This window comes from Microcebus murinus, chromosome 13 (assembly GCF_040939455.1).
Source record: "Microcebus murinus isolate Inina chromosome 13, M.murinus_Inina_mat1.0, whole genome shotgun sequence".
NCBI classification, from domain to species: Eukaryota; Metazoa; Chordata; class Mammalia; order Primates; family Cheirogaleidae; genus Microcebus; species Microcebus murinus.
This window is the reverse complement of record NC_134116.1, coordinates 60,691,165-60,715,264: the sequence shown is the minus strand read 5'-3', so window position 1 is coordinate 60,715,264 and position 24,100 is coordinate 60,691,165. Positions and strand designations below refer to the sequence as shown.

General features: G+C 49.6%; 1 protein-coding gene across 1 annotated transcript in view; it reads left to right on the top strand.

Moving 5' to 3' along the window:
• Positions 1 to 22,504, top strand: part of ERICH6B (glutamate rich 6B) — a 62,973-nt gene extending 40,469 nt beyond the window's left edge. Inside the window, exons 9-15 of the mRNA XM_012782724.2 lie at positions 6,780 to 6,916; positions 8,396 to 8,457; positions 11,264 to 11,433; positions 15,317 to 15,402; positions 15,569 to 15,721; positions 19,635 to 19,860; positions 22,292 to 22,504. Coding sequence (XP_012638178.2) covers positions 6,780 to 6,916; positions 8,396 to 8,457; positions 11,264 to 11,433; positions 15,317 to 15,402; positions 15,569 to 15,721; positions 19,635 to 19,860; positions 22,292 to 22,504 — 1,047 coding nt within the window. The remainder of the gene's footprint in view (positions 1 to 6,779; positions 6,917 to 8,395; positions 8,458 to 11,263; positions 11,434 to 15,316; positions 15,403 to 15,568; positions 15,722 to 19,634; positions 19,861 to 22,291) is intronic.
• The last annotated feature ends 1,596 nt before the right edge of the window (positions 22,505 to 24,100 follow it).

The window sequence follows — 24,100 nt, the reverse complement described above, 5'->3', positions numbered from 1 at the left end:
CTCTTTGGGGGTGTGTTTTCCGTTTGGTTCTTCATATTTCCTGAGTTCTTTCGCTGATTTCTTCCCATGTCAATCAGTTGTTGTTTCTTTCCTTTAGGTTATTGTTTGGGTATTCACACACCTTGTTTAGTTTCTGAGGCATTAGGTGGTGTCTGTGGGTGAGATTGGACCACTCCCTGTATATTGAGTCAGTGGGTGCTGTGGAAAGGGTGTGCAAGATGCCGTCCCTGTCAGTAGGTGGCGTTTGCTTGGAGGAACAGGCTATGCTGTTGATTTTGTGTCCTGTTATTAGCTCTTATTCTGGGCGGAGCTGGGTTGGGTAAGCCTGCCCTCTGGCAGTTAGCAGGGGTCAAAGTTCCGTTCTCTGCTTCCAGGGAAAGCTGTCAGGGCGGGGCTGGAATGGTCCCGCTCAGCCAGAAAGTCTGGGTGTGGGGGTGGGGCTGTCTGAGAACCGCAGTCTGGAGCGGGCCTTGCTTCTTTCCACCCTCCCCAACTCCGCATCTACTCCTGGGCCTCTGCCAGCAGGCTAGACCACAAGCCACCAGGCCTCCCCGGACTGTGATGCCGGCAGGAAGGTTCCCTGCACAGGAACGCCACCTGGGTTGGGCGCACGGCCTCCTCCTGGGAGGAGGGTTGCCCTCTAGGATGCTGATCCACCCCTGGAGGCACACACACCTCAGTAGGCTGTTCACATATAACCCTTCTGTGCCCCGGGCAATGCTAGCCCTCGGTGCAGGGGATCTGGTCTGCAGGTACGACCTCTGGGTCCCAGAGTTCAAACTATATCCCCACCAGGGAGAGGAGTTCTGGTCCTAATTCACCCACAGGGAGCCCAAGCTGGGTCTATGTCTCTCAGCCTCTGAGTCGGCACTGTTCTCCTGGGAACACCGTGCCAGCAGCACCTGGGAGAGCTGGCGGGTAGGGAGCTCACAGTCTGAGTTCCCCTTAGTCAGCTGTAGGGTCCCAAAAGGGAAGGTCCCGTTCCCTGGAGGTGCCTCCGGCTGGTGGCTGTATTGTCTCTCTGGGCAGCCGAGGGTAGGGTCAGCGGAGGGGAGGAGGAGGCAATATGGCGCCTGCTGTGTGGCTCGGGTCTGTGCACACGGAGGTGCCCGGAGGAAGTTGGAAACCTGGTGCCACATCTGCTACATGCTCATCGCTGGCTGGCGGCGGCCATCTCTGGACTAGTGTCCGCAGGTCTCTCCACCCGCTGGGGAGCCCACCAGCAGTCCCAAATGCAGGGGAGGGGAAACAGCAAATCCACCTACCCTTGCCGCTGGTCTCCGGGCTGCTCCGGTGGTCTCAGCCTCCAGTTCTCCTCCGCAGCCTCCTCCCGCGGAGTCTCCCGGGGTCTCAGGTACCCCTCCTTCCGGCCCTCGTCCACTGTATGCTCGCCTTCTTGCTTCTTTTTTCTAATTTCTGCTAGAATCTGTCTTTTCTGCAGAGACACTCTGTCAGTGTTTCTCGTCTGCCATCTTGCCTAGATTCCCCTATCTGAGAAATTTTCTGGTCTCTGTCCCTATTTAACCCTAAATTTCTTACTTTCTAACACTTGCTTCTATATGTCACTGCATTAATAAGATTTATTTTCCAAATACTGAAATACGACATTAAAGGGAGAAAAAAGATCACTTGAACTTGGATTTACTGAGACAAGAAAGTAAACTCAAGCATTTTAGAAAGATTTTTCAACCAGAGTTGAAACCTAAAGAAATTGTTTTCATTAGACACAAATTATTCAGAAACCTGTGAGGTTTCTGTCCATTGAGGTTTTGCTGTACCAGGTGGCGCTGTGTTCACAGGTGACACATCCTCCATGTAGCTGCGTGAGGTTCAGGAGGGGTATGGCACGTTTGGGAGCATCCCACAGCATTCCTTGGGACAGCTGGGCTGAGCAGGGGCTCTCTCTTCTAAAGCACCTTGCCATTCCAGGGCTTTACTTCTAGAGGATTTTAAGCAAAGGTATGACACAATCAGATTTTTAAAAAATTTTTTGTTTAGGTATTTTGGATTTGTTTGTTTGTTTGTTTGTTTTGAGACAGAGTCTCACTCTGTTGCCTGGGCTAGAGTACCATGGCGTCAGCCTAGCTAACAGCAACCTCAAATTCCTGGGCTCAAGCGATCCTTCTGTCTCAGCCTCCCGAGTAGCTGGGACTACAGGCATGCACCACCATGCCCAGGTAATTTTTTTCTATTTTTGGTAGAAATAGGGTTTCGCTCTTGCTCACGCTGGTCTCGAACTCCTGAGCTCAAACGATACTCCCGCCTTGACCTCCCAGAGTGCTAGGATTACAGGCATGAACCTCCATTCCCGGCCTGTTTAGATATTTTGATTCAAACTAGATTTTGAATTGTAAAGCTACCATATGTGCATGATTTTTAAATATTGAAATAGTAAAGAAGGCTATAAAATAAATGTTTCAAGTCTCTGCCTCCTTACCTCACAGAAACAACTACTGTATACTGCTTTTTCTGTATCCTTCTGGACATTTTAATGCATATATAAGCATACTTATCTTTAAAAACACATGCATATCCATAAATGGAGTCATAATATGCATTCTGTTCTATAGCTTGCTTTTCCCTTAACAAGATATTTTGGAAATCTTTGATATTTCATTATATCCTGTACCATAAACTAACTAGCACCCTACCCTGGGTGTTTAAGTTGTTCTCAGTTTTGTTTTTGTTTTTTGATATGTATGTATATATGTGTGTACATATTGCAATGAATTGTGCATATATTACTACATACAAATGCAATCGAATACAAAGAATAAATTCCTAACAGTTGAATGCTAGATCCAAAGGTATCTGCATCTTTATTTACTTTTCTTTTGATATTAAAATCTCATTTTTTTAATTTATTTTTTCAGCATTTTATGAGGGTACAAATGTCAAGGTTACGTATATTGCCCTTGTCCCCCCTCCCTCCTCGAGTCATAGCTTCAATCATGTCCATCCCCCAGTTGGTGCACATCACACTCATTATGTATGTATATACCCATCCCCTCCCCCCACCTGCCCGACACCCGATAGATGTTATTCCTATATGTGGTATCTGTATCTTTAACTCAAAAAGTATTGATAAATTTCCCACCAGATAGGCTGTGCTATTTTCCTATTCCCACCAGGAGATCTTGAGAATGCCTCTGCCTCCTCCATCACATTCTGACCCACCAAGGGTCATAATTCTGGCCCATGGATAAGGTGAAAATAATAATATCTCATTGTCTTTTTCATCTCCTTCATTATGAGAGGTGTTTTCCACATTCATTGGTCATGTGTGTCCCTTTCTGTGAATGGCCAGTTTGTGTCCTTTGTCTACTCTCCATTGCTTCTTTCTTTTTCCTTCTGATTTATAAGGGCTTTTATATATTAAAGACCTTAGTTCTTTTTCTGACATGCATGTTGTAAATTTTTTTCCAGTTTGTATTTTGTATCACAATCTTCGTGGTATTTTCCATGGCATGGTCATTTTTAAGTAAGTCTCATGTATCAATATTTTCTCTTACGACTGAGTATTGCTTTATGTTTAGAAAGGTCTTTTTGCTTCCCCAAAATATTTTTATAATTCATTCATGCTTTCTTCTATCTCTCTAAGGGATCTTTTAAAAAATCTGGAATTTGGGGGGCAAAAACAATATGGCATAGAGGATCTAGCCAAAGTCCCCAACAATATTGATTCAGTCCTCTCACCCCACTGACAGGAACAACTTTGCATTCTTAAAGGTCACTGTGGTGGCCTTGCAGATGATGGCCTGGACTGGGGGAGGTGGGAGGCAGCAGGATGAGTAGAGCCACCGAAGCGGAACAAAGAACAAAGGAGAAGTTCTGGCAGCTTAGGGCAGTGCCTGGTACACCTGCCATGACAGAGGGGAAATTTCTGCTCTACAGCCCGGGAGGCTGAAGAGGAAAAGAAGGGCACATTTATTTGCAGGGTAAGGTAGAAAGTTCAGTTTGGTATACAATAAGTTTTAAGTACCTATAAGATATCCAGATGAAGTCCAGTTGAAAACTGGAAATGAACAACCTAGATCCTAGGAGAAAGTTCTTGGCCAAAGATTTTGATTTGGCATCTGTATTAGTTTGCTAAGGCCTGTTGTAACTAAGTGCCACCAATTGGGTGGCTTAAACAACAAAACTGATTATGTCAAGTTCTGGAGGCTAGAAGTCTGAAATCAAGGTGTTGGCAAGGTTGGTTCCTTCTGAGGGCTGTGAGGGAAGGATGTGGCCCAGGCCTCTCTCCTTGGCTTGTAGATGTCTGTCTTTTCCCTGTGTCTAGTCAGATCATCTTCCCTCTATGTGTGTCTCTGTGTCAACCTTTCCTCTCTTAATAATAATGACATCTTATTAAATTAATAAGGGCATTTTTGTCTGACTACTGCAGGTAGATAAAACCCCCTTTCCCCCAACAATATAAAAGCATGCCAGTGTTAGTTTTTGCACATGAGCCTGGAAGCTTTTGGTTTGCAATTGGTGGGGAGAGGGTTTTGGGGGGAATCCAGGAAAAAAATGCTGGGAGGGGATGAAATCATGTTTTGTTTCTTATCTAAGAGCCATAGATGGGAACAGAGCTCCTTCAGTTAGGGTGTGAAGACCAGCTGCTATGAAAACTAGTCAGTTTCACATTGGGCAACTCTGGGCACAAGCAGTGCAGCTCCAGGGGCCAGGTGACCAATATGGCACAGAGGTGGGGGGTCCTTTCCCAGTGATATTTATACCACTCTATCCCCCAAGGAGTGGACACTCAGCATACTGAGGCAGCACCCGTGGCACCAATACCAGCATTCTCATGACACAGTAATACAGCTTGGGGAAGCAGCACTTCTCCAAGTAACTTGGCAGGCGCCAGATATGGACAAGTAGGGCCAGAGCAAGAGAAGAGGAATGGTGTGAATGCCATGAGGAAACTGCAGCTGCAAAACTTGTTTTCTTTTTTTTTTTGAGACAGAGTCTCACTTTGTTGCCCAGGCTAGAGTGAGTGCCGTGGCATCAGCCTAGCTCACAGCAACCTCAAACTCCTGGGCTCAAGCAATCCTGCTGCCTCAGCCTCCCAAGTAGCTGGGACTACAGGCATGCGCCACCATGCCTGGGTAATTTTTTCTCTATATATTAGTTAGCCAATTAATTTCTTTCTATTTAGAGTAGAGCTGGGGTCTCGCTCTTGCTCAGGCTGGTTTTGAACTCCTGACCTCAAGCAATCCACCCGCCTCGGCCTCCCAGAGTGCTAGGATTACAGGCATGAGCCACTGTTTGTGTGAACTTCTGAGACACTTTTTGAGGTAATGCCAGAAACCACTGGGGTACCAACTAGGGAGGGGGAGCTGAAGCCCTCCTATGTGAACGGGGGTTATCAGCCTACACTGTGGTTATTCTGACAACTTGATTCATTTGTTGCTTTCAGTTCACTAGCATTTCCATTGCTGTGACACACTCGTGCATCACAAACCTTGCTATGCAAATTCTTTTGGTTGCAAGAAGCAGAGATTGACCCAGAGAGGCCTCTGGGCATAAGAGACCTCATCATTTGAAGTGCCCAATATACCTACCAACACGACAAGGATCGTTCCACTCTAAGGCTGGGCAGGCAGTGCGATGAACCCTTTAGGAAGTCACATGTACTGGCCTAATAGAATGGGGTGGCATAGCCTACGTGGGATGAAAACCTCAAAGAGACCCACCCCGTTGGGTCCACGCTCTAGTAGACCACAGCGGACTCTGTATTTTTTAATGAACAGAACTTGAAATGCAAATGAGATAGTGCCTGGCCTAGGCAAATAGAAAGTCACTCTATCCCAAAGAAAGGATTGTCGACAATAAGGAATTTAGAAGCTGGAATGGGGGCAACCAGGGCCTCAGCCTCAACCTGCCCTGAAGCACTGTTTTCAGCAGTGGGGAGCGGTGGGGTACAGAGGCTGGGATCCTGAAATCCAGCCCTAAAGCACCCCAGCCTTCCCCCAACCACGAAACACCAGCCAGCCATAAGCCATACTCACGCACCTGCCCCAGGTCACCTGCCACTCTGGATATGTTGGTCTTTCACTCACTATAGGAGGCCACTGAGTCCATAGTATTCTATCTTTTATCACACTTTGCGCAACAGCAATAGAAACCTGAACCTGTAGGTGATCAGGGGATCGGCCACATGACCGATCCCTGGCTTTCCTCTATAGGAATCCAATCTTCCTACCGAGGAGGGATCCAAAATGGAAACTCTTGGGAGGACCCACTGATGGGTCCCTCTGGGTAAGCAGCACAGACTTGGGATAGAATGACCCAATTTACAAAACAAAAAGGCAGCTTGTAACATTATTACTTTGGAAGACTCTTTAAAGGTGGAACTGCTCTACGATGACGTGCCACGTGCTACGCTGCCTCCCAAAGACTCACCCTTCACCTTGGGTAAACGAGCCCCACTGGGAGCTTGGCCATTTGTGGGACACAGGAAGCCTGATATGCTCTTACAGCATTTTTGTGTTCCGTAGCCATCTCCACATTGGGAAAAAGAAGATAATTTATGTTCTCCAAAGATTTCTTGGCATACTGATGTTTTAGAAAAATTTTGAAGGAACCAAGTAGGAGAGGAAGAGGGTACGATGATCACAGAAATGCTCTTTCAGAGGATTCCTGCTGGCCACTGTGCTGTTCCCACTATTTGTGGGTTTTTTGAATAACATGTTGAAATGTCACCTGGTACCTTTGGGAATCAGAAAAGTGATTAACTTATGAATCATTAGTTCTCATTTTTTGGATATTTCATTCTTTGGTCCTTTTTGTAGTTTCTCAGCAGCTCCTATCAGTCAGTATTTAAGACAATAGTCAAAGAAATGGCTGCTCGCAATGAAATAGAAGCGGATATTGACATTCCCCTGTCCAGGCTACTGGAAAGCGGCAACAGAAGGAAACTGGGAATTCTGTAAGTAACTGGAGAGATGGAGCTATTGATCAGTGGTTCACGTCAGCTAGAGGCAGCGGCAGGGAAAGTGTGAATTGGGCCACCAGGGAAAGAGCAAAGCCAGGGCCACATAGGTCCCCTGGATCAAGGAGCAGGCACAGGCCGGGCACAAGGCAAGCGTAAGATCCAGGGGCCAGGAGCCTCTAACAGAGCCTCAATCTAACTTGATTGCCCTCAAAACATATTTCCCAAACACCTACCATGCACTAATCCAGGCTCTAGGGGTAGATTAGTGTGTGCCCCAGAGTCTCTGCTGTTGAGGAGGCCACTTGCTTGCAAGGTGGGCAAAATGCCAAGGAAGGAACACCCTGCCCTCCCCAATAGGGCTCTGGATGCCTCTGGCTGGATCCCCTCGCTGGAGTTTAACTCTTGTCTGCCGTTGGCATCCTGCTCTCAGCTGGAAGAGCAGGCCACCACCCCACCCCCCTTCTTGGTCTTTGTTTTCTCACAAGTACAGATGGGCTAGGTAACTGCTTCAATTCCATTAGAAGTGCTTGCACATTTGGTGCACATGGCCCATGAAGATCTCATTCTCAAGTTCCCCCATTGCTTCTAGTGTACAAATAGTAAACCACCGCTCTCTGCTAGCGGAAACAGTGCAGCCCTACCCAGCAAAGCATGTCCACTTCCTGGGGTGCTGGGGGTCAAATTTATTATGCTCTCTTTGAGGAATCTGATCTAAGAACTTAAATTGTGTTGTGTCAAAGGCTTCCTTCTCAGATCCAGTGAAGCCTGGGAAGCTCACTCTTTCTGGCACATTCCCTTGCAAAGGGGCTCTGATCTGAGAACTGGAAAATATAGTTGCCCTGTAGACCACCCTTATTTGGAAGTAAAACAGCTCACATCATGGAAATGTCGGGATTACTTGCTTTGTATATTGACAGGAGAGGGGGAAAGGGCTTGATCACTTTGAGAGGCTGTGCCTTGGGTGACTCTCATGATAAGTCATCTTGAGTGACACTATTTGAAAATGTCCGACTATAGTAAAGGGGTTTCAAGTGGCTCTGTCCAGTTCATAGACGGTGCTGTTTTTCCAGGCTATTTCCAGATGTAACCCTCACTGGCATGTGGACAAGCCATGGAAAATCAGGCTGCACAAGCCAATTCACAGAGCCACACCTACATGTGGACCTCCCTGCCCTGTCCCTACCCCCAAGATAACCGTTGTTGAATTCATCTGGAAGTGTTTTGAGGTCAGCCATGTGCCCAGGTTGAAGGTCAGTTAGAGACCAGGAGGGATGCCCTGAGTTGACACCACGTGCCATCCTTTACTCCCGAGCATTGCCTGGAAGAAACGCTGGCTCAGAAGGCAGAGCCATTGGCTCAGTTGTCCACCCATGGCAAAGACAAAGCAGGCTCTAGCACCATCTTCGCTGTGTAACATGACTTGTAGGCAGGAACTGACTCCTGGCTTTTCAGTATGATTCATGTTCATTTCAGGTTGAAGAAAAATTATGAAAAATACAAGGAAACAATCCTATGGCTCATGAAGAAACGAGAAGGTAAGCTCCGCTCTACCGTTTTGCAGCCCGTGCCTGGCTCACCTGTCCACATCACCTTCTGTGTGTTCTATAGAGGAGGTATTATAGGAAAGCTCGTTCACTCACTCGAGTGCTTCCTGACCTGGTACAGTCCTAGCTGCCAGGGATGAAACACTGAGCATGGCAGACACAGCCTAGGACCTCAGTGGCTTATCCCTTGGTTAAGAGGAGGAGAATAAACAAGAAAGTAGGGAATTATCGGTCAGGCCCGGTGGCTCACTCCTGTAATCCTAACACTGTGGGAGACCAAGGCGGGAGGATCGCTCAAGGTCAGGAGTTCGAAACCAGCCTGAGCAAGAGCGAAACCCCGTCTCTGCTAAAAATAGAAAGAAATTAATTGGCCAATTAAAAATATATAGAAAAAATTAGCCGGGCATGGTGGCGCATGCCTATAGTCCCAGCTACTCCGGAGGCTGAGGCAGAAGGATTGCTTGAACCCAAGAGTTTGAGGTTGCTGTGAGCTAGGCTGACTCCACGGCACTCTAGCCCAGGCAACAGAGTGAGACTCTGTCTCAAAACAATAAATAAATAATAAAATAAAGAAAGTAAGGAATTATCATAATGGCTCTGCCCCATGGAATGAAGGGGATACTCTAGGGGGGTTCAGAACCATCTAGGCTGGTGAAAAGAACAGGGAGAACATGGCTCAACTTGTATGATGAACCATCAAAATGCAAAGCTCTTTTTTGAGAAGGACACAGATATATCGACCTTCTACTAGGTGGCAGGCACTATGCACCATGCATGCACTATTTCACAGTGACCCGTTAGGTGTCTGCAGGTAGCATTATCCCATTTTAAGGCATCCAAGGCTCAGATACCTTCATCTCTCCCCTGGAATTCTTATCTCCCTGACTCCCACCTTGTTGTCTCGCAGTCCTTTGTTCACATTGTTTCCTGCATAATCTTTTTAAAAACCTTTCATTGGCCCTCCATTGCCTCCAAGAAAATGTCCGCTTTCCTCATATGACTTAGAAGGCTCTCAATTTTTCCTCTCCATACACACTGACTTTTCTGTTCATTAAGGGGCCAAGCATCCACTGCCACGGGGCCTTTGTACGTACATGCTGCTCCTTCTGCCTAGAACACTCTTGGCTCCAATATCCCTGTGGTTTGCTCCCTCACTTTATCCAGGCCTCTGCTTAAATGTTCACTTCTCAGAAATACTTCCCTTGGCTACTCTCTATAAGCCAGTGCTCACGTGCACACACACACATCACTCTCCATCCTTCTTGCCCTGCTCAATTTTTCTTTAAAGCAGGGGCCCCCAACCTATGGTGAGTCATATAATTATTTCATTAGATATTACAATGTAATAATAATAGAAATAAAGTATACAATAAATGTAATGTGCTTGACTCATCCCAAAACTATCTCCCCACCCGCCCCAAGTCCATGGAAAAATTATCTTCCATGAAAATGGTCCCTGATCCCAAAAAAGGTTGAGGACCACTGCTTTAGAGCACTCACAGCCACCTGACACATCACATTTTTATCTGTTCACTTGTTTTGCATCTGTCTCCCCTGAGACAGCAGGGACTGTAACATCCCTGAGAGTTACGACAGTTCTTGGCACACGGGTACACTACAGATATTTACTGAGCAAGCGAATGAATGAATGCTCTAGCCCTGCTTGCCTTTCTTGAATCATGTGTCACCACTAACCCATTCCCACTCTACCCTTCAACCACACAAAAATTATGCTAGGACTCCCCCCTTGCATGTTAGAAACTCACCTTCCATCAAAAGTTTTCTCAGCTTCAGAGCCTGGTTAAGGTCCCTGCTGTGAGCCCAGTATGGGGACACCCAGATCTCCCTTCACCGACCTGCCCTTTGTGGAGATCCTCACTCCCACCAAGAACATTCCAGCTGATGCCACAGTTGGAAGCTCCTCTCCGTGCTTTGGCCTCTGCAGATGCCACTGTTGTGACACATGGAGCAGGGAGTGTCCTTGAGTTATTCTTATTAGTTTAGTTCCAAAACCCAATTGTCATAAAAATGCACAAAAATGAATATAAAAAGAAACGTGTTTCTATGAAAACGAAATTGAATATTTTTTTTAAACCTCAATAACAAAATAGCTTTTAAAGAAACTGCTGTGAATTGGATGTGGACCAAACATACACAAAAGATTGGGGCATGCATAGAAATCTCTTTTTCAAAATTCTATGATTCTGCACTCAGATATTTTGAAACTGCCAACACCTAAGATGATACATAATAAACAATGGGTGTGATCTGAGCAAAAATGATCATAGAGTCCCAGTTATCAGACCGGCACTCAAAAGAAAGATCTTGCCCTACATCATAAATGGCATGTTCATACACAGTTATGTTTTAAGTTACAATAATGTTTAAGGTATGTTCCTTTTGTTTTGTAACAACTCCCCATGTTAGGCTGTTTTTTTCAATTAACAGCCACACTGTTGGTTGGATAAGCCCTTGGCTCATTACGCTGTAGGTGGCATCGTCCTGTCACACCCCTATGTCTGGACTGGGTGGTCTTCACTGTCGCATCAGGCATCTAGCACTGAGATGGCACACAGTAGGCCCTTAATAAATATGTGTTGAGTGAAGGAATGACAAAGCAGAGTTAGCTGGAATTCCAACCCTTGCATTTCCCACTTTCAAAGGTCTTGCTCTCCCAACTACCTGGCAGCCCTCCAGTAGCCCTCAGACTTCCTTGGGCATCTTGAGAGAGCTAGATCTAAGTTTCCCTTCTCTTTCCCACCAAAATCTTATATAATCCAATCATTGGATTGAAAAGCACAAGTGAAGTCGGACGACATTTTTACCTTTAATTTATTGATGCAACCACCACCACCATCTAAGGAGTCTGTGATAGAAGAAGAAGAAGAAAGCAAAAAACCTCAACGTGTTGTTAAGCCCAAGAAGAAAGTAGAACTAGATACAGAATGGATAAAGGCGAGTACAAAGGTAGGTGTGACAGTGCATTGGTGTTTTTACTTTGCACAGATTTTTTTTTTTTTTTTTTTTGCTCAGAAGAGGCGCACACACATCCTATCAGAGGGCTGTCAAGGACTGATACACAGTGTGAGCACAAGCAAGAATAAATGTATCCAGAGCACAGAGGTAGACCTGTGTGTGAAGGTTATTGGCTAGTTGACGAGGATTTTTGCTGGAATTTGTTGGGATTCTTCTGCCTGCAGGGCCTATAGTCAGCAATTGGATGGGGGTGGAAGTGCAATAAAGGAAGTGTATATAGATTATTCGTGTGTATAGATTATAATGTATAGGTCCCAGCTAGGCACAGTGGCGCACCTATGTCCCAACCACTTGGGAGGCTGAGTGGAACGATCACTTGAGCCCAGGAGTTCAAGGATCCAGTACACTATGATCATGCCCGTGAATAGCAACTGCACTCCAGCCTGGACAACAGAGCGAGACCCTGTTTCTAAAAAAAAAGAAAAAATATATAGGTTATAGGTCCATCTTCTAATAAATTAGAATCCATATCAAAAATCAATCACAGAGAGAATGGATAAACTGTAGTATATTCATACAATGAAATATGATTCAACACTAAAAAGAGGTGAACTGTCAAGCTATGAAAAGACATGTAGAAATCTTAAACACATATTACTGAGTGAAGGAAGCCAATCTGAAAAGGTTACATACCAAATGATTCCTACTATGTGACATTCTGGAAAAGGCAAAACTATGGAGTCTATAAAAAAGATCAGTGGTTTCCAGGGGTGTGGGAGAGGGAGGGGGGGAGGGATGAAGAGGTGGAACACAGGGGATTTTTAGGGTAGCAAGATTCTCCTGTTTGATTCTGCAATGGTGGATACCTGTCGTTCTACATTTGTCCAAACCCACAGAATGTACAACACCAAGAGCGAACCCTAATGTACACTATGGACTGTGGGTGACGATGGTGTCTCTGTGTAGGTTCATCAATTATAACAAATACACCAGTCTGCCGTGGGATGTTGATAAGTGGGGGAAGCTGTGCGTATATGGGAACCTCTGTATGCTCTACTCAATTTTGCCATGAACTGTTCTTAAAAAAATGAAGCCTATAAAAAAAATCAATCATGTGGCATATTTATAAAGAGTGATACTTATAAAGTCATAAGTGAAAACAAGTCTCAAAATGTTGGGGTTATTGACAGTGAGCTAATAATCAGGTCTGAAGATCAAAAAGGAGGCATTAAGGTGGGAATTAAAAAGATGCAGTAGACTTTATCCCTTCGGTAATTATGTATTGAGAACATCCCATGCTCTAGGCACCCTACTAGGTGCTGGAGATACAGAGGCGAACAAAACCAAGCCTCTGCTCCTGAGGAGTGCACGTTCCAGGTGAGAGAGCCAATATACTATACAAGGCTGCGTCAAGTATTGTTAGGCGCCATGTGGGAAAAGCAGCAGGGGTGCACCCCAGTTGTCTCATACCTATAGGGCAATCAGGGACCCCTGATTGGGCCAAGTGCTATCGGAGCCTAGGCCCGGATGAAATAAGGGAGTGAGCCATGGAGATTCCTGGGGAAAGGGCATTCTGGGCAGAGCCAACAAATGCAAAGGCCTCAGGGCCTCAAGGTCAGCTATGAGCAAAGTGAAAGAGGGACAGGAAGTCAGCATGGGTGCCCAGGTCAGGTAAAGCCACTGTCTCAAGGACACACAGCCTGTATTAGTCAGGATAATGCTCATTCGCTGCTGAAACAAATGCTTCCCAAAGCTAACGGTTCCATAAACAGATGTGTGTTTCTTGCTCACATCATGTCAGTTTTGAATGTTGTACCTCTTTTGAGGGGCCCTCCTCCAAGGTGGGCCTCTGGGCCCTTTTGTCATGTACCTCCACCATCTTGGAGTTGTTTGTGTCCAGTTGCATGGACAAGAAGTGAAGCCAGGATCCAAGCTTAAATTCCACCGAACAGAGCGAGTGATGTGACCCCACCTAGCTGCAAGGGAGCTGGGAAATGTACTCCTGCTGTGTATCCAGAGGGGAAGGGGAACGTCTGTGCTAAGAGGAAGAGCGATCGAACGTCTTGACGTGATGAGGGTGGCCTCCCTTGCAGTAAAAGTGGAAGAGAGTAGGAAACTGACACTGTTACCAAAGTATGGACTCTTCTGGCCTCCAGACAAGAAATGGGAAGTTCAGTATTCCTCTCCTGGGTCTGCATGGAGAAGGGGAGTGAGTGGCACCAGTCAGAGCCCGTATGGACGGAGGAGTTCTCCCGGTTGTAACAGACTATGGTAACGGTGTTGGAAGCCCTCGGGTAGACTCTTCAGCTTTCTCACCTCCCTGGCCTCCCTTCCAATAAATGAAAGAAACCAGACTTGGTTTCTGGCTAACTCCATGCCCCTCCATGCCCTGCCCTGCCTCTCCTCAGAGCTTTTGCACCTGCACCATCTGCCCCCGCCCAGCCTCCCAGTCTAAATGTCCTCCCTGCAGCTGGGAGGAAGGTTCTCACCAAGATCTCCTGGCCGGGCGTGGTGGCTCAGGCCTGTAATCCTAGCACTCTGGGAGGCCGAGGCAGGAAGATCACTCGAGGTCAGGAGTTCAAGACCAGCCTGAGCAAGAGCGAGATCCCCATCTCTACTAAAAATAGAAAGTAATTAATTGGACAACTAAAACTATATAGTAAAAAAAATCAGCCGGGCATGGTGGCGCACGCCTGTAGTCCCAGCTACTTGGGAGGCTGAGGCAGGAGGATCGCTTGAGCCCAGGGGTTTGAGGTTGCTGTGAGCTAGGCTGACGCCACGGCACTCTAGCCCAGGCAACAGAGTGAGACTCTGACTAAAAAAAAAAAAATCTCAAAGCAGAGGAGCCTTCCTAGCCCACTCCTGTGCAGCTGCACCAAGGGCCCATGAGGCATGATGGGAAGAGGGGCATTTGTTTCTGTTCGTTTTACAAATGGACAATAAATTCCAGGTTGTTTGCCGAGTCCACTAGCAGCGTCTGTAAGTGTGTGCCGGTGGTCAGGCGCAATCCAGCCCCTCAGCCCAGGGCCCGGCGGCTCTCGGCCGCCCGTGAGAGCGCAGACGTGGCTCTGGCCCAGTGCAGGGTCCCGCCTGGGAGCCACTGCTTTTCCTCTAGTAGAACCAAAGAAAGGGCCAGAGACACAGTCTCTCCTCTCTTAACTTACAGTTCTTAGCCACATACTCTGTCTCCGTGCAAATGGCAGTGACTTTCAGGCTTCTAAACATGCCGCGTATTGTATATTCCCCAGGGAGAGAGAATGTGCCGACTGTACCTCTGTGTCAGAGATTTTGCTTTGCACGTAGATAGGGTCCTTATCATCAGAGAACTGTCATCACGCGACAGGTGAATTTGACAAGCAGAAAGCATCTCAAGAAATTCTGGCTTTTGAGTGAACTACAAACACCCTCTCCCGTGAGAACCATCTGGACACTTCCTACAGCCCCCAGGGCAAACCAACCGTGGTGTCTTTAAAATCACTCTTTAACCTAAGTGTCCATCAGAGGAAAGATGAATAAAGAAAACTTGCTACATATATACCACGGAATACACTTCGGCCTTTAAAAAGGAAGGAAATCCTGTCATTTGTGACAACATGGATGAACCTGGAGGACATTGTGCTAGGTGAGATAGGCCACGCACAGAAAGACAAATACTGTACGACTAAAAAAGTCAAATTCATAGAAACAGAGAGTATCCAAGAACTGGGGAGTAGGGGAAATGGGGAGATACTGATCACAGGATATAAAATTTCAGTTAGGCAAGTCGAAGAGATCTATTGTCCATTATGGTGACTACAGACCTATAGATCTATTGTACATCATGGTGACTTTTTGCACTTTCTGCACTTTTCATAGTCTTCTCTTTTCTTCCCAGATGCATCAAGGTGATGGAAACTTAGTTCTCTACCCCAATGAGACCGTCTTCCAAATTCTCTTTCCTGATGGGACAGGCCAGATACAGTATCCGCTCGAGAACGGGGATGCTCATGTTGACATACGTTGACACCTAAAAAGTCTGTGATTTGGGGGTGGGGTGAGGGGCTTCACGGAGGCCTGCATCCTCCGCAGGGGGTCCTGTCTTTCCCAGAGGTCCCAAGGGACTGCTTGTGCCTTAACCGCCTCCCAGCTACCCGTCAGGGAACCTGGCTATGATCATCTTCTGCACGAAAGCGGGAAAGTTCACGTACCTCATTATGGAAGACTGTGAGATAGGTTGGGTGCGGGGCCTTATCAACAACTCTGGCCATGCCACCTTCTACGATGAAAACGGGGATATCTGGTAAGCTGGGGCCCTGCCGGTGGGGAAGCAGTGTGGGGAGAGTGTGATGTCCCATCTGCGTGGCCTCCCCCACTCCCTGTCTCTGACCCACAGCGTGGGCAATGGGAGGTCGGTGCCAGGGTGACCCAGAGCAGCAGAGATGGCCTCATTGCACCATTGCCTCCCTGTGGGCGGAGCCACAATCGAAGACTAACCACGTTCTACGGGTTCATCTCCTAAACACCTCTTGAGAGCCAGCCCTGTGAGCATCACCTTAGAAAGACCCGATATCTCACACGGGAGGGTTTGGTGAGGGCTTTGGAGAAACGTGCCTTCTATACAGATGCCGTGGTCCAAAGGGCAACTTCTAAGTATCTCCTGACAAATGAACTTAGTTCCTAAGTTCCCATTTCTGGTAATGATGAAAAATTTTATCTCACCGATTCGACTCAATCACTTCAAAATATATCTCCATCTCTTAAGAGGTAAGTGCACTCTTTTCATCATGTCCCCTCCCCTTCTCTTCTAAATGGCCATAGCACAAGAGATGTCTATTATCTTGCATCAACTTTATACTTTCTTCTTGATAGTCAAAGCCAAACTTGTTTTTGTTTTTTTTAATTCCAAAAAAAGTATTTTCACCCCCCAGGCTTTGGTTTTTTAAGAATATTTTCTCTGCTATGAGTCTTTTTAGACACCATTTCCTGATGCACTCCTTTGTTCTGCAGGTATCTGCCTGTATCAGGGCCCTTTGTGTAGAAAATGCCTCTGCCTGAAAACTGCACCAAGGTCCTAGGTGCAGGAAGCGAAGGGAGTGGGGCAGAAACGCAGCTAATTGTCTCCAGCAGGATCTGGGACTCACAGCAGGGCCTCCTCTCCCTAATGACCCTCAACTGTAGGGCCAGGGGAGCCCTTGGGGAAATCTAGAAACTGCTTTCATTTTACTGATGAGGAAACTTATGTTCAGAGAACATGCTAAGTCAGTTGCTCTGAGGCATGCGTGAAATTATAAGCAAGAAGTCTGATGAGATTTTGACTCAATCTAAAATAAAGCATTTTAAAAAAAATTATCAGATAACATGTGCAAGAGATACCGCACCTTATCCCTGAATCTCAGCCCCCCAATACCCAAGGGGAAGGGTGACGCTCAGAGTCGAGGTTAAGAGCTGACTCTTCACCCCGACCCAAGACTCTGATTCTGCAGGTCTGGGGTAGGGCCTGGAGACCTGTGTTTCTTTAAACAATTCCCAGAAGCCTCTGTGGGTCAGCCAGGTGTGGGCGCTCCGGCTAGTGCCCTCCGCTGTGCCCTTGTGCCTTTAAGGCTGTGGAAAGGGGTGATGCCAGGAGCCACAGTGACAGGCCCAGCCCTTGTCCCCCAGGGGTGTGGCATCCTCTCAGGGCTGTAAGATACAGACAGGGGACCCAGATCCTCAGGGAGCCACGACTTGGCCTCCCCAATGTGCTGACACCCAGACTGTTGCTAGGGCCCTGGAAACACCTCCACTTTGTGAGGAAATGGCCCAGGTGTCCTGTCCTAGGGGCAGCAGTGACCAGCAGTTTAAAGTCTCTCTTTCCCAGAACAGCCTTGTTTCTAGGCCCCTGGCACCAGCCTTGTCGCCAGCCCGTGGTCTGGGCATGCCTGACTTCTCATCTCTCATCTCAGCCTTTGGAACCTGCTGCCTTTCTGCCCTTGGAGGAATTTCAGAAACTCTGTGAACCATGACTCACATGTTTCTGAGAGTGGGAGAAATACTGGCAGCTTTCCCTAACCCTAAGCTCCTCCCCTGGAGAAAACAGGGTGGCTTAACTTGGGAGGCTTCCTGTGTTCCAAGTGTAAAGTTTTCTGGCAGCAAAAGAAACAGTGAGAGAGAGAGTGGGGCCAAACAATGTGGCTTTATTGTGCGCTCCCAGACGAGGTTCGAGGGTTCCAAGAGAGGGTCGGCCCTGAGAAGTTGCACCTGTTTGAAGGGGGTGAGGGTCTTTATACTGTTTGAGGTGGACCGGAGACTTCTGGCAGGAAAAACTGGGATTTTCCCCTGTGACCTTTGGTGGTTTAGGAGGGGCTGGCAGTATCTGCAGAATCCAGAAACCAAAAACTTTCTTATCTGGGTGGACATCCAGGTATTGTTATTGCTTTCAGCAGGGTCTGGTCTCGTGAGCCTTTTCTTTTTGATCTAGGGAGGAGTGGAGGGCCTGCCACCAGCCTTACACCAAGCTCATCTGTTAGGCTCAGAGTGGGCCTCACAAATCTTGATAAATAGCCCAATGGTGCAGTGTCCTACCCACAGGGACACAGGCCAGGGCCTGAGCCACCCATTGGGGCATCCAAATTCACCCTGATTTGTGTGGCCCTTCCGGCCCCCACCGGGCAGCCTCTGCCTCTCCTTCTTCCCTCCCACCTGCCCCCAGTGGTGTCACTGATGTCTCTCTTGCCCTTTTGTCTTGGTGCTGCACAGATGGCCAAGCTGGCCAGGCAGAGGAGGGAAGCCCCCACACCCCAGTCCCTGCACATAGGCCCCTGGGTGGGAGCTACACCATCCACGTGTATCCACCCCCCCCCACCTGCCACCCCCGAACGTCACACCGCAGGGCCAGACCCTCTTCCTGAACGGGCTTCCCACCTACAGGCTGCTTCCTTCCCCAGGGGCAGCTGCACCAGACAAAATTGTGGCCCACCGAGGAAGGACTTGGTTCCTGAGGGAGTTGGTTCATCAACAAGACTGTCATCCCATTGTCACTAGGGGGTTCTGTGTCACTAGGAGATTTTGTTCTTGGTCACCAAGAACACTGAACGAGCCAACACCGAGCCCACTGCTCCCAGAGGAAGTGTGTGCACATACATACGCTCACGCAGGGTCGTGGCTGTGCACAGAGCGGGGACATTTGTTTCCCAATGTGCTCGTTCCCCGCTGAGATCGAACGGGGCCACTCTCTGCCTTCCTGTCTCCGCCTTCCCAGCCAGGGGACCAGAGACAGAAACCGGGACAGGGACAGGGCAGTATAGTGCAAGGAGCTCTGGTCTGGGGCCACCTGGGCTGGGCTTGAATCCCAGATATGGCACCTGTTAGTGGAGCAGCCTCAGGCAAGTCACATGACACCTCCTTTAAAAAAAAAAAACTACATAAGAGTTCTGGAACATGACAGGTTTTTTTTTTTAATAACTGACCAGTATTTTATTTTTTTATTTCAAAATATTAATTAAGGGGGGACCAGTGTTTATATTGCATGAATAGCTTGTCTAGTGCTTGGGTGAGTCCATGATCAGAGGAGTGTGCACTGTACCCGTCAGGAAAGCTTTTTATCCCACACCCACCGTCCTGCCCTCCCCCTCCTGGGCATCTCGTGTCCTTTATGTCAAGGAACAATGACACTTCTGAGCCTTGTCTTCCTTTTGTAAAATGAAACAGAGTCTAGCAGGATGGATTGTTTTTAGGATTTAAGATTATAATCTACGTGAGATGTGTGTGTGTGTATAAATATATTGCATGATTCCCGTAGGAGCTATGGGTTCAGTTCTCACTAAATCTGGCTGCATAGAACATAACTACCATGAATAATGAGAATTGACCGTATCTATTCATAAATTATATGAAGGAAACTAACAAGGGGTGGCAAGGAGAGTCCTGGTGGGAAGCAGAGGGGCTGGACAGGAGTCTCCTCTGAGGAAGTGACATCCGAGCTGAGACCTGAAGGATCAGCAGAGGCCAGGCATGTCACGATGGGCAGGGGACCTTTCCAGGCAGGGGAAGAGCGTGACAGAGCCAGGAGGAGGAGGAGACAGAGGGAGGCAGCACCTGGTCTCAGGGCAGCCTTCGTGTTGGACCTTCTCCCACCACCAGGACCTTGTGGGTCTTCCTAAGGCCAGAGGGGGACGGGGAGGAGGGTAGGGGCCCCAGGACTGCGTGCTCGGCTGCCTGACGCTTCTCTCCTCTAGGCTGAGCCTAAGCCGCAACCTGGGCTACTACTTCTGCAAAGACAAGCACCTGACGGCCTGGAACTGGTGGAATCTGAGCATCCACGTCCATGCACCTCCGATCAAGCCCATCTCCTTGAGCATCAACCAGTACATCTGGGTACAAATACAGAGCCAGGACAAGATCTTCTGCTACTTCACTCATGAACGCAAGCGGATCTGTTTCAACCTGGGCACCAGGTACAAGGTAAGGCGGCAACTCCCCACACCTACAGCCGCGGCTGCTTGGACAGGCCCCATTCTGCATCACACTGATCAGTAGAAAAACAAGGCCACCTTCACATACCTGGTGCTTAGCCTTGTACAGGTGCATTCACGGAACTTCCCAGCACCGTGAGATTGGGCTCTGAGGACACTGGCATCCTCAGAGAGCTGGGGCTACGAGCCTGACAAAAAAAACCAAAGATGTCAACATGCACAATCTCACTTGACACCCACAGCAAGCCATTCACGGAGGGGGGGGCAGAAACAAGGGGGAGATCTGTGTCCCCAGCCCTGCCACCATGCCCTTGTCACCCTCCCCAACACACAAGTGGTCACCTAGGAGTCTGAAGTGCCCTGCCCAGGCCGGGCAGGAAAGTCGGAGCCGTGTACTCGTCTCCTAGGGCCGCTGGGACAAATGACCACAAACCAGGAGGCTTAAAATGGCAGAAGCTTACTGTCTGGCCGTTCTGGAGGCAGAAAGTCTGAAATCAAGGTGTCAGTGGGGCCGCCTTCCTCTGATCCTCTAACGGAGGATCTTTCCTGGCCTCTCCCAGCGTCTGGAGGCCATGGGCTTCCTTGGCTCTCGGCCACGCAGCTCCGGCCCCGTGTCCATCCTCACGGCCTTCTTCTCTGTGTGCCTGTGTCAAATCTTCCCCTCCTCCTATAAGGACACCAGGCATTGGGTTTCGGGCCTGCCCTAAAGCCAGGCTGAGCTCATCCTGAGATCCTTAATTACCTCTGCAAAGACCCTATTTCCAAATAAAGTCAATTCACGGGGTCTGGGGGCTAGGACTTGGACATATCTCCTGAGGGACATAATTCAAACCCCTGCAAATGGTGGGCCTGGAGCCCCTGGAATTCTGACTGAAGGGGGGACCGAGGTGGCTCTCCAGGCCTTTCCTGAGGACCAGAGTCAAGGGAGCGAACAGGGTGTGGTTGGCCACCCCGGCGAGGCCTACACAGGGCCTGTTCTGCCCCAGCTGCTCTCCATGCTGTCCCCAGTTCCACACGAAAGCTCCATTACAGAGCCCCCGGGAGGCACTGGAGGCCTCTGGAAGCAGGACCTCCCGGGGAGACACACACGGCCTGTCCCCTGGCCGCTGAGCCGGTGGGGAGGGGGTGATGGAGGAGCAGCCCAGCAGCAGAAGACTCTGGCAGAGTTAAGCCTCGCGTGTGTTACTTGAGAGGACAGGAGGGAATGTGTTAGGCTTGCGGTGACCTGCCACCCCCATTTGCCCAGGTCTGAGCTGTTTTCCAGGACTTTGGGTGCTAAAACTGGGAAAGTGCCCAGCTGGCCACCTGGGTTCCCTGCCTGCCAAGGCCTGCTATTTTGAAGGGTGAATAATGACACCCTGACATCCTTGCCCACGCTGGATTCCAGGAGCAGCCCACCCCATAAAGAGGCGGCCAGCGCCCCCATCCCTGTGTGGCTGTTCACACTCCCGCCACAGCAGTGACCGGCTAAGAGGACACAGCGGGGGCCGGAGAGCACAGGGGCCTGGGGTGCCGGCCTCGGAATGGCGGGGGGCTCCCCTGGGGGAGGAGGGCCCCAAGAGGGCATGTAGGGGCCGGCGTGGGCAGAGAGACGCGGAGGCCTGACAGGCCCTGGGAGCCGGAGAGCCAAGGGCGGCTGTGTCAGCGCAGGGCGGGTCCCAGAGGAGCCGATCGCACCAGTGCAGCAGTCAGAGTCCCAGGAAGGGGACAGAGCCAGGCACAGACGGGACAGCGGTACGCCCGGCCCCTCCACTTCCTGGGTGATGCCAGCCCCTTGCCGAGCCCAAGGTCTTCTGTAAGATAAGAAGGGCCCGGGCGTTGTACCACTTAAACAGATGTGTTGTCTAGACACTTCGTAAGCTGGTCACCTCACAGTCACAGATTATATGAGTATTGTCCTTTATGGTTCACCCCTCTAGGACACTCCTTTCTTGGTCTTCTGTAGGTTGCACACCAAGGCAGAAGGGGCACGGAGGTGCGCTGGGGCAGGACTTCCTCCTAGCCAAGCCTAGACATGCCCAAGGTGGAAGTAGGGCTCACAGGCCACCACCCAGGCCACCACCGCGAGGCCTCCCGCCCTGGCAGGGTTCTTCCCGGCTTGGGGGTGGGGGGAGCCCGAGGCAAGAAGCCCGACACCCCCAGGAGAGGGCCCCCTTCTGTAGACAGGCCATACCGGGGCACAGAGCTGGTTTCCTCTGGTTTGAGGTCAGCCGGGGCCGTGGCTTCAGCCCACATCACCGCAGTCAGGTGACAAAAAGCACAGGCCAAGCGGGTGTATGGGGGAGGCAGCAGGAAGGCCGCAGGCGGCAGGGCTGGGAGCACAGGTTTGCTCGGGAGGGTGAAGGTTCCAGGGGAGATGGGGGCAGCGCCGGGGCGGAGGGCGCGGCGCCCCTCACCCAGCCTTCCGTCAACCCCCACAGTTCATCCTCCCGGATGTGCTGAAGGAGATGAAGAACACAGCGATCCTGGAGTTGGAACCCCGCCCCATGGCTCGGAAGATCCAGGTCCTCCTGGGAAAAATAAGTCGGATTCTGCAATTCCTGTCTATCTCTGATTTGGAGACCTTCACAGAGGCCTGCTACAGGCCAAACTGTAACTCCAAGAAGAGGAGGCTGTCTCCACTCTGGATTTAGGGTGGTCACCCAATTTTCCCAGGGCTTCTCTGGCAACCGTGGAGCGTCTTGGGAAGGGGCAGCCCCTAGGCGTTCCAGGGACAACCCCAGAGACCTGTTTGTCTTTTGAGAGTTGGTTTGTAATTTGGGACTTCTGGGTTTAAGAAAAAAAAAAACAAAAGTTTAGGGGGCGTTGACAGAATCTGTGGCTGGGCAGGGAAAAGCCTTGGCGGTCAGCTCTGACACGTGTGTCAACTCCCGTCCTGCTGGTTCCTGCTGGTCCCTTACTATGCGGAAGTGCTTTTGTGGCTTTAAGTCCTTGCCTTGACTCAGGACACCGACTCTCCAAGCTCAGAGCCCGGCCCTGCCCCATGTTGGCTGTGCCACCTTGGGCAAATAGCTTAGACCTCAGTTTCCTCCTCTGTAAAACGCATCTAGAAATAGTACTTGTCACCACAGAGTTGGGAATATTAAACCACTTAACGCTGTCCCTAGAACAGTGTCTGGCCCACAGGAACCACTCAGCCAGTGCCACTCTAGTTACTGTCAGTGTGGCCCTTCCTTTCAGAGCCGGGCAGCTCTGGGGAGGTGTTTGTCATTGTGCATCTCTTGGGTGAGGCTTAGCGTCGCCGCACTTCCTCCGCCCGCAGAGCGCGGCCCCACCCAGTTCCTCAGCCTTTCCCATCTCCATATCGCAGTTGTTCCCCGTGACCCAGGCAGGGCCTGTGTAAGCCCTGTGCAAGTCCTAGCTCTTGTGGCCCTGTGACGTGGGCAGTCTTTTCTCAGGGACACCGGGGCTCAGAGTGGTTAGATGACCTCCCCAGGATCACATTAGTAAAGCTTGGCCTTCCAGCCCACTACAAAGTGGCACCACTCTGGTGACAACACAGGGATTTTAACACTCTCCACCCCAGGGCATCGCCACTGCTCAAGGCCTCTCTCCAAATGCTACTGTCCTTATTCCACTTTGCTGCCCGGAACGACAAAGTGCCCATTCCAGGGAGCTGTGGATGCCAGTCAAGGCCACCCAGCTGCTGCTGACGGGACGCAGATCCCAAGTCAGCCTCCAGTCCAGCCACTGCTCCTGGCTTCCTACCACCTACCTTGGAAGCACCCCCAGAACACAGCGCCTCTTCCTAAGGGCAAGGGAGGGGAGGGGAGGGCAGGAGGGCTTGGCGCCTGGACCCCCCACGCCTCCTGCCCTGCCCAAGGCTCTCTCCAACCCCGACCTCATCACAAACACCCCCGTCCGCCCCTGCCAAGGCAGAGGGAAACCCAGATGGGAAAGCCACACCAGCCTGTACCCCTCCCTCCACATCAGGAGCACAACGACCCTCCAATGGCTGGGACTTTTGGTCACTGCTAACAGTTACTAGCTCAAGCAGTTAAAACGAAATAGGCATTGTGTAACCTGGACAGCAGGGCATGGATCCAGATAGAAGCAGCAGTGGGCCTCAGAAAGGACGAAAGTGACACTCTCATGTCTGTGACACTCTCGTGTCTGTGACACTCTCATGTCTGTGACACTCTCATGTCTGTGACACTCTCCTTGTCCTGGAGCCATGTTTTCTAGACATCTCATTCCTGTGGCTTTGTGTCTCCATCTCTCTCAGAAGA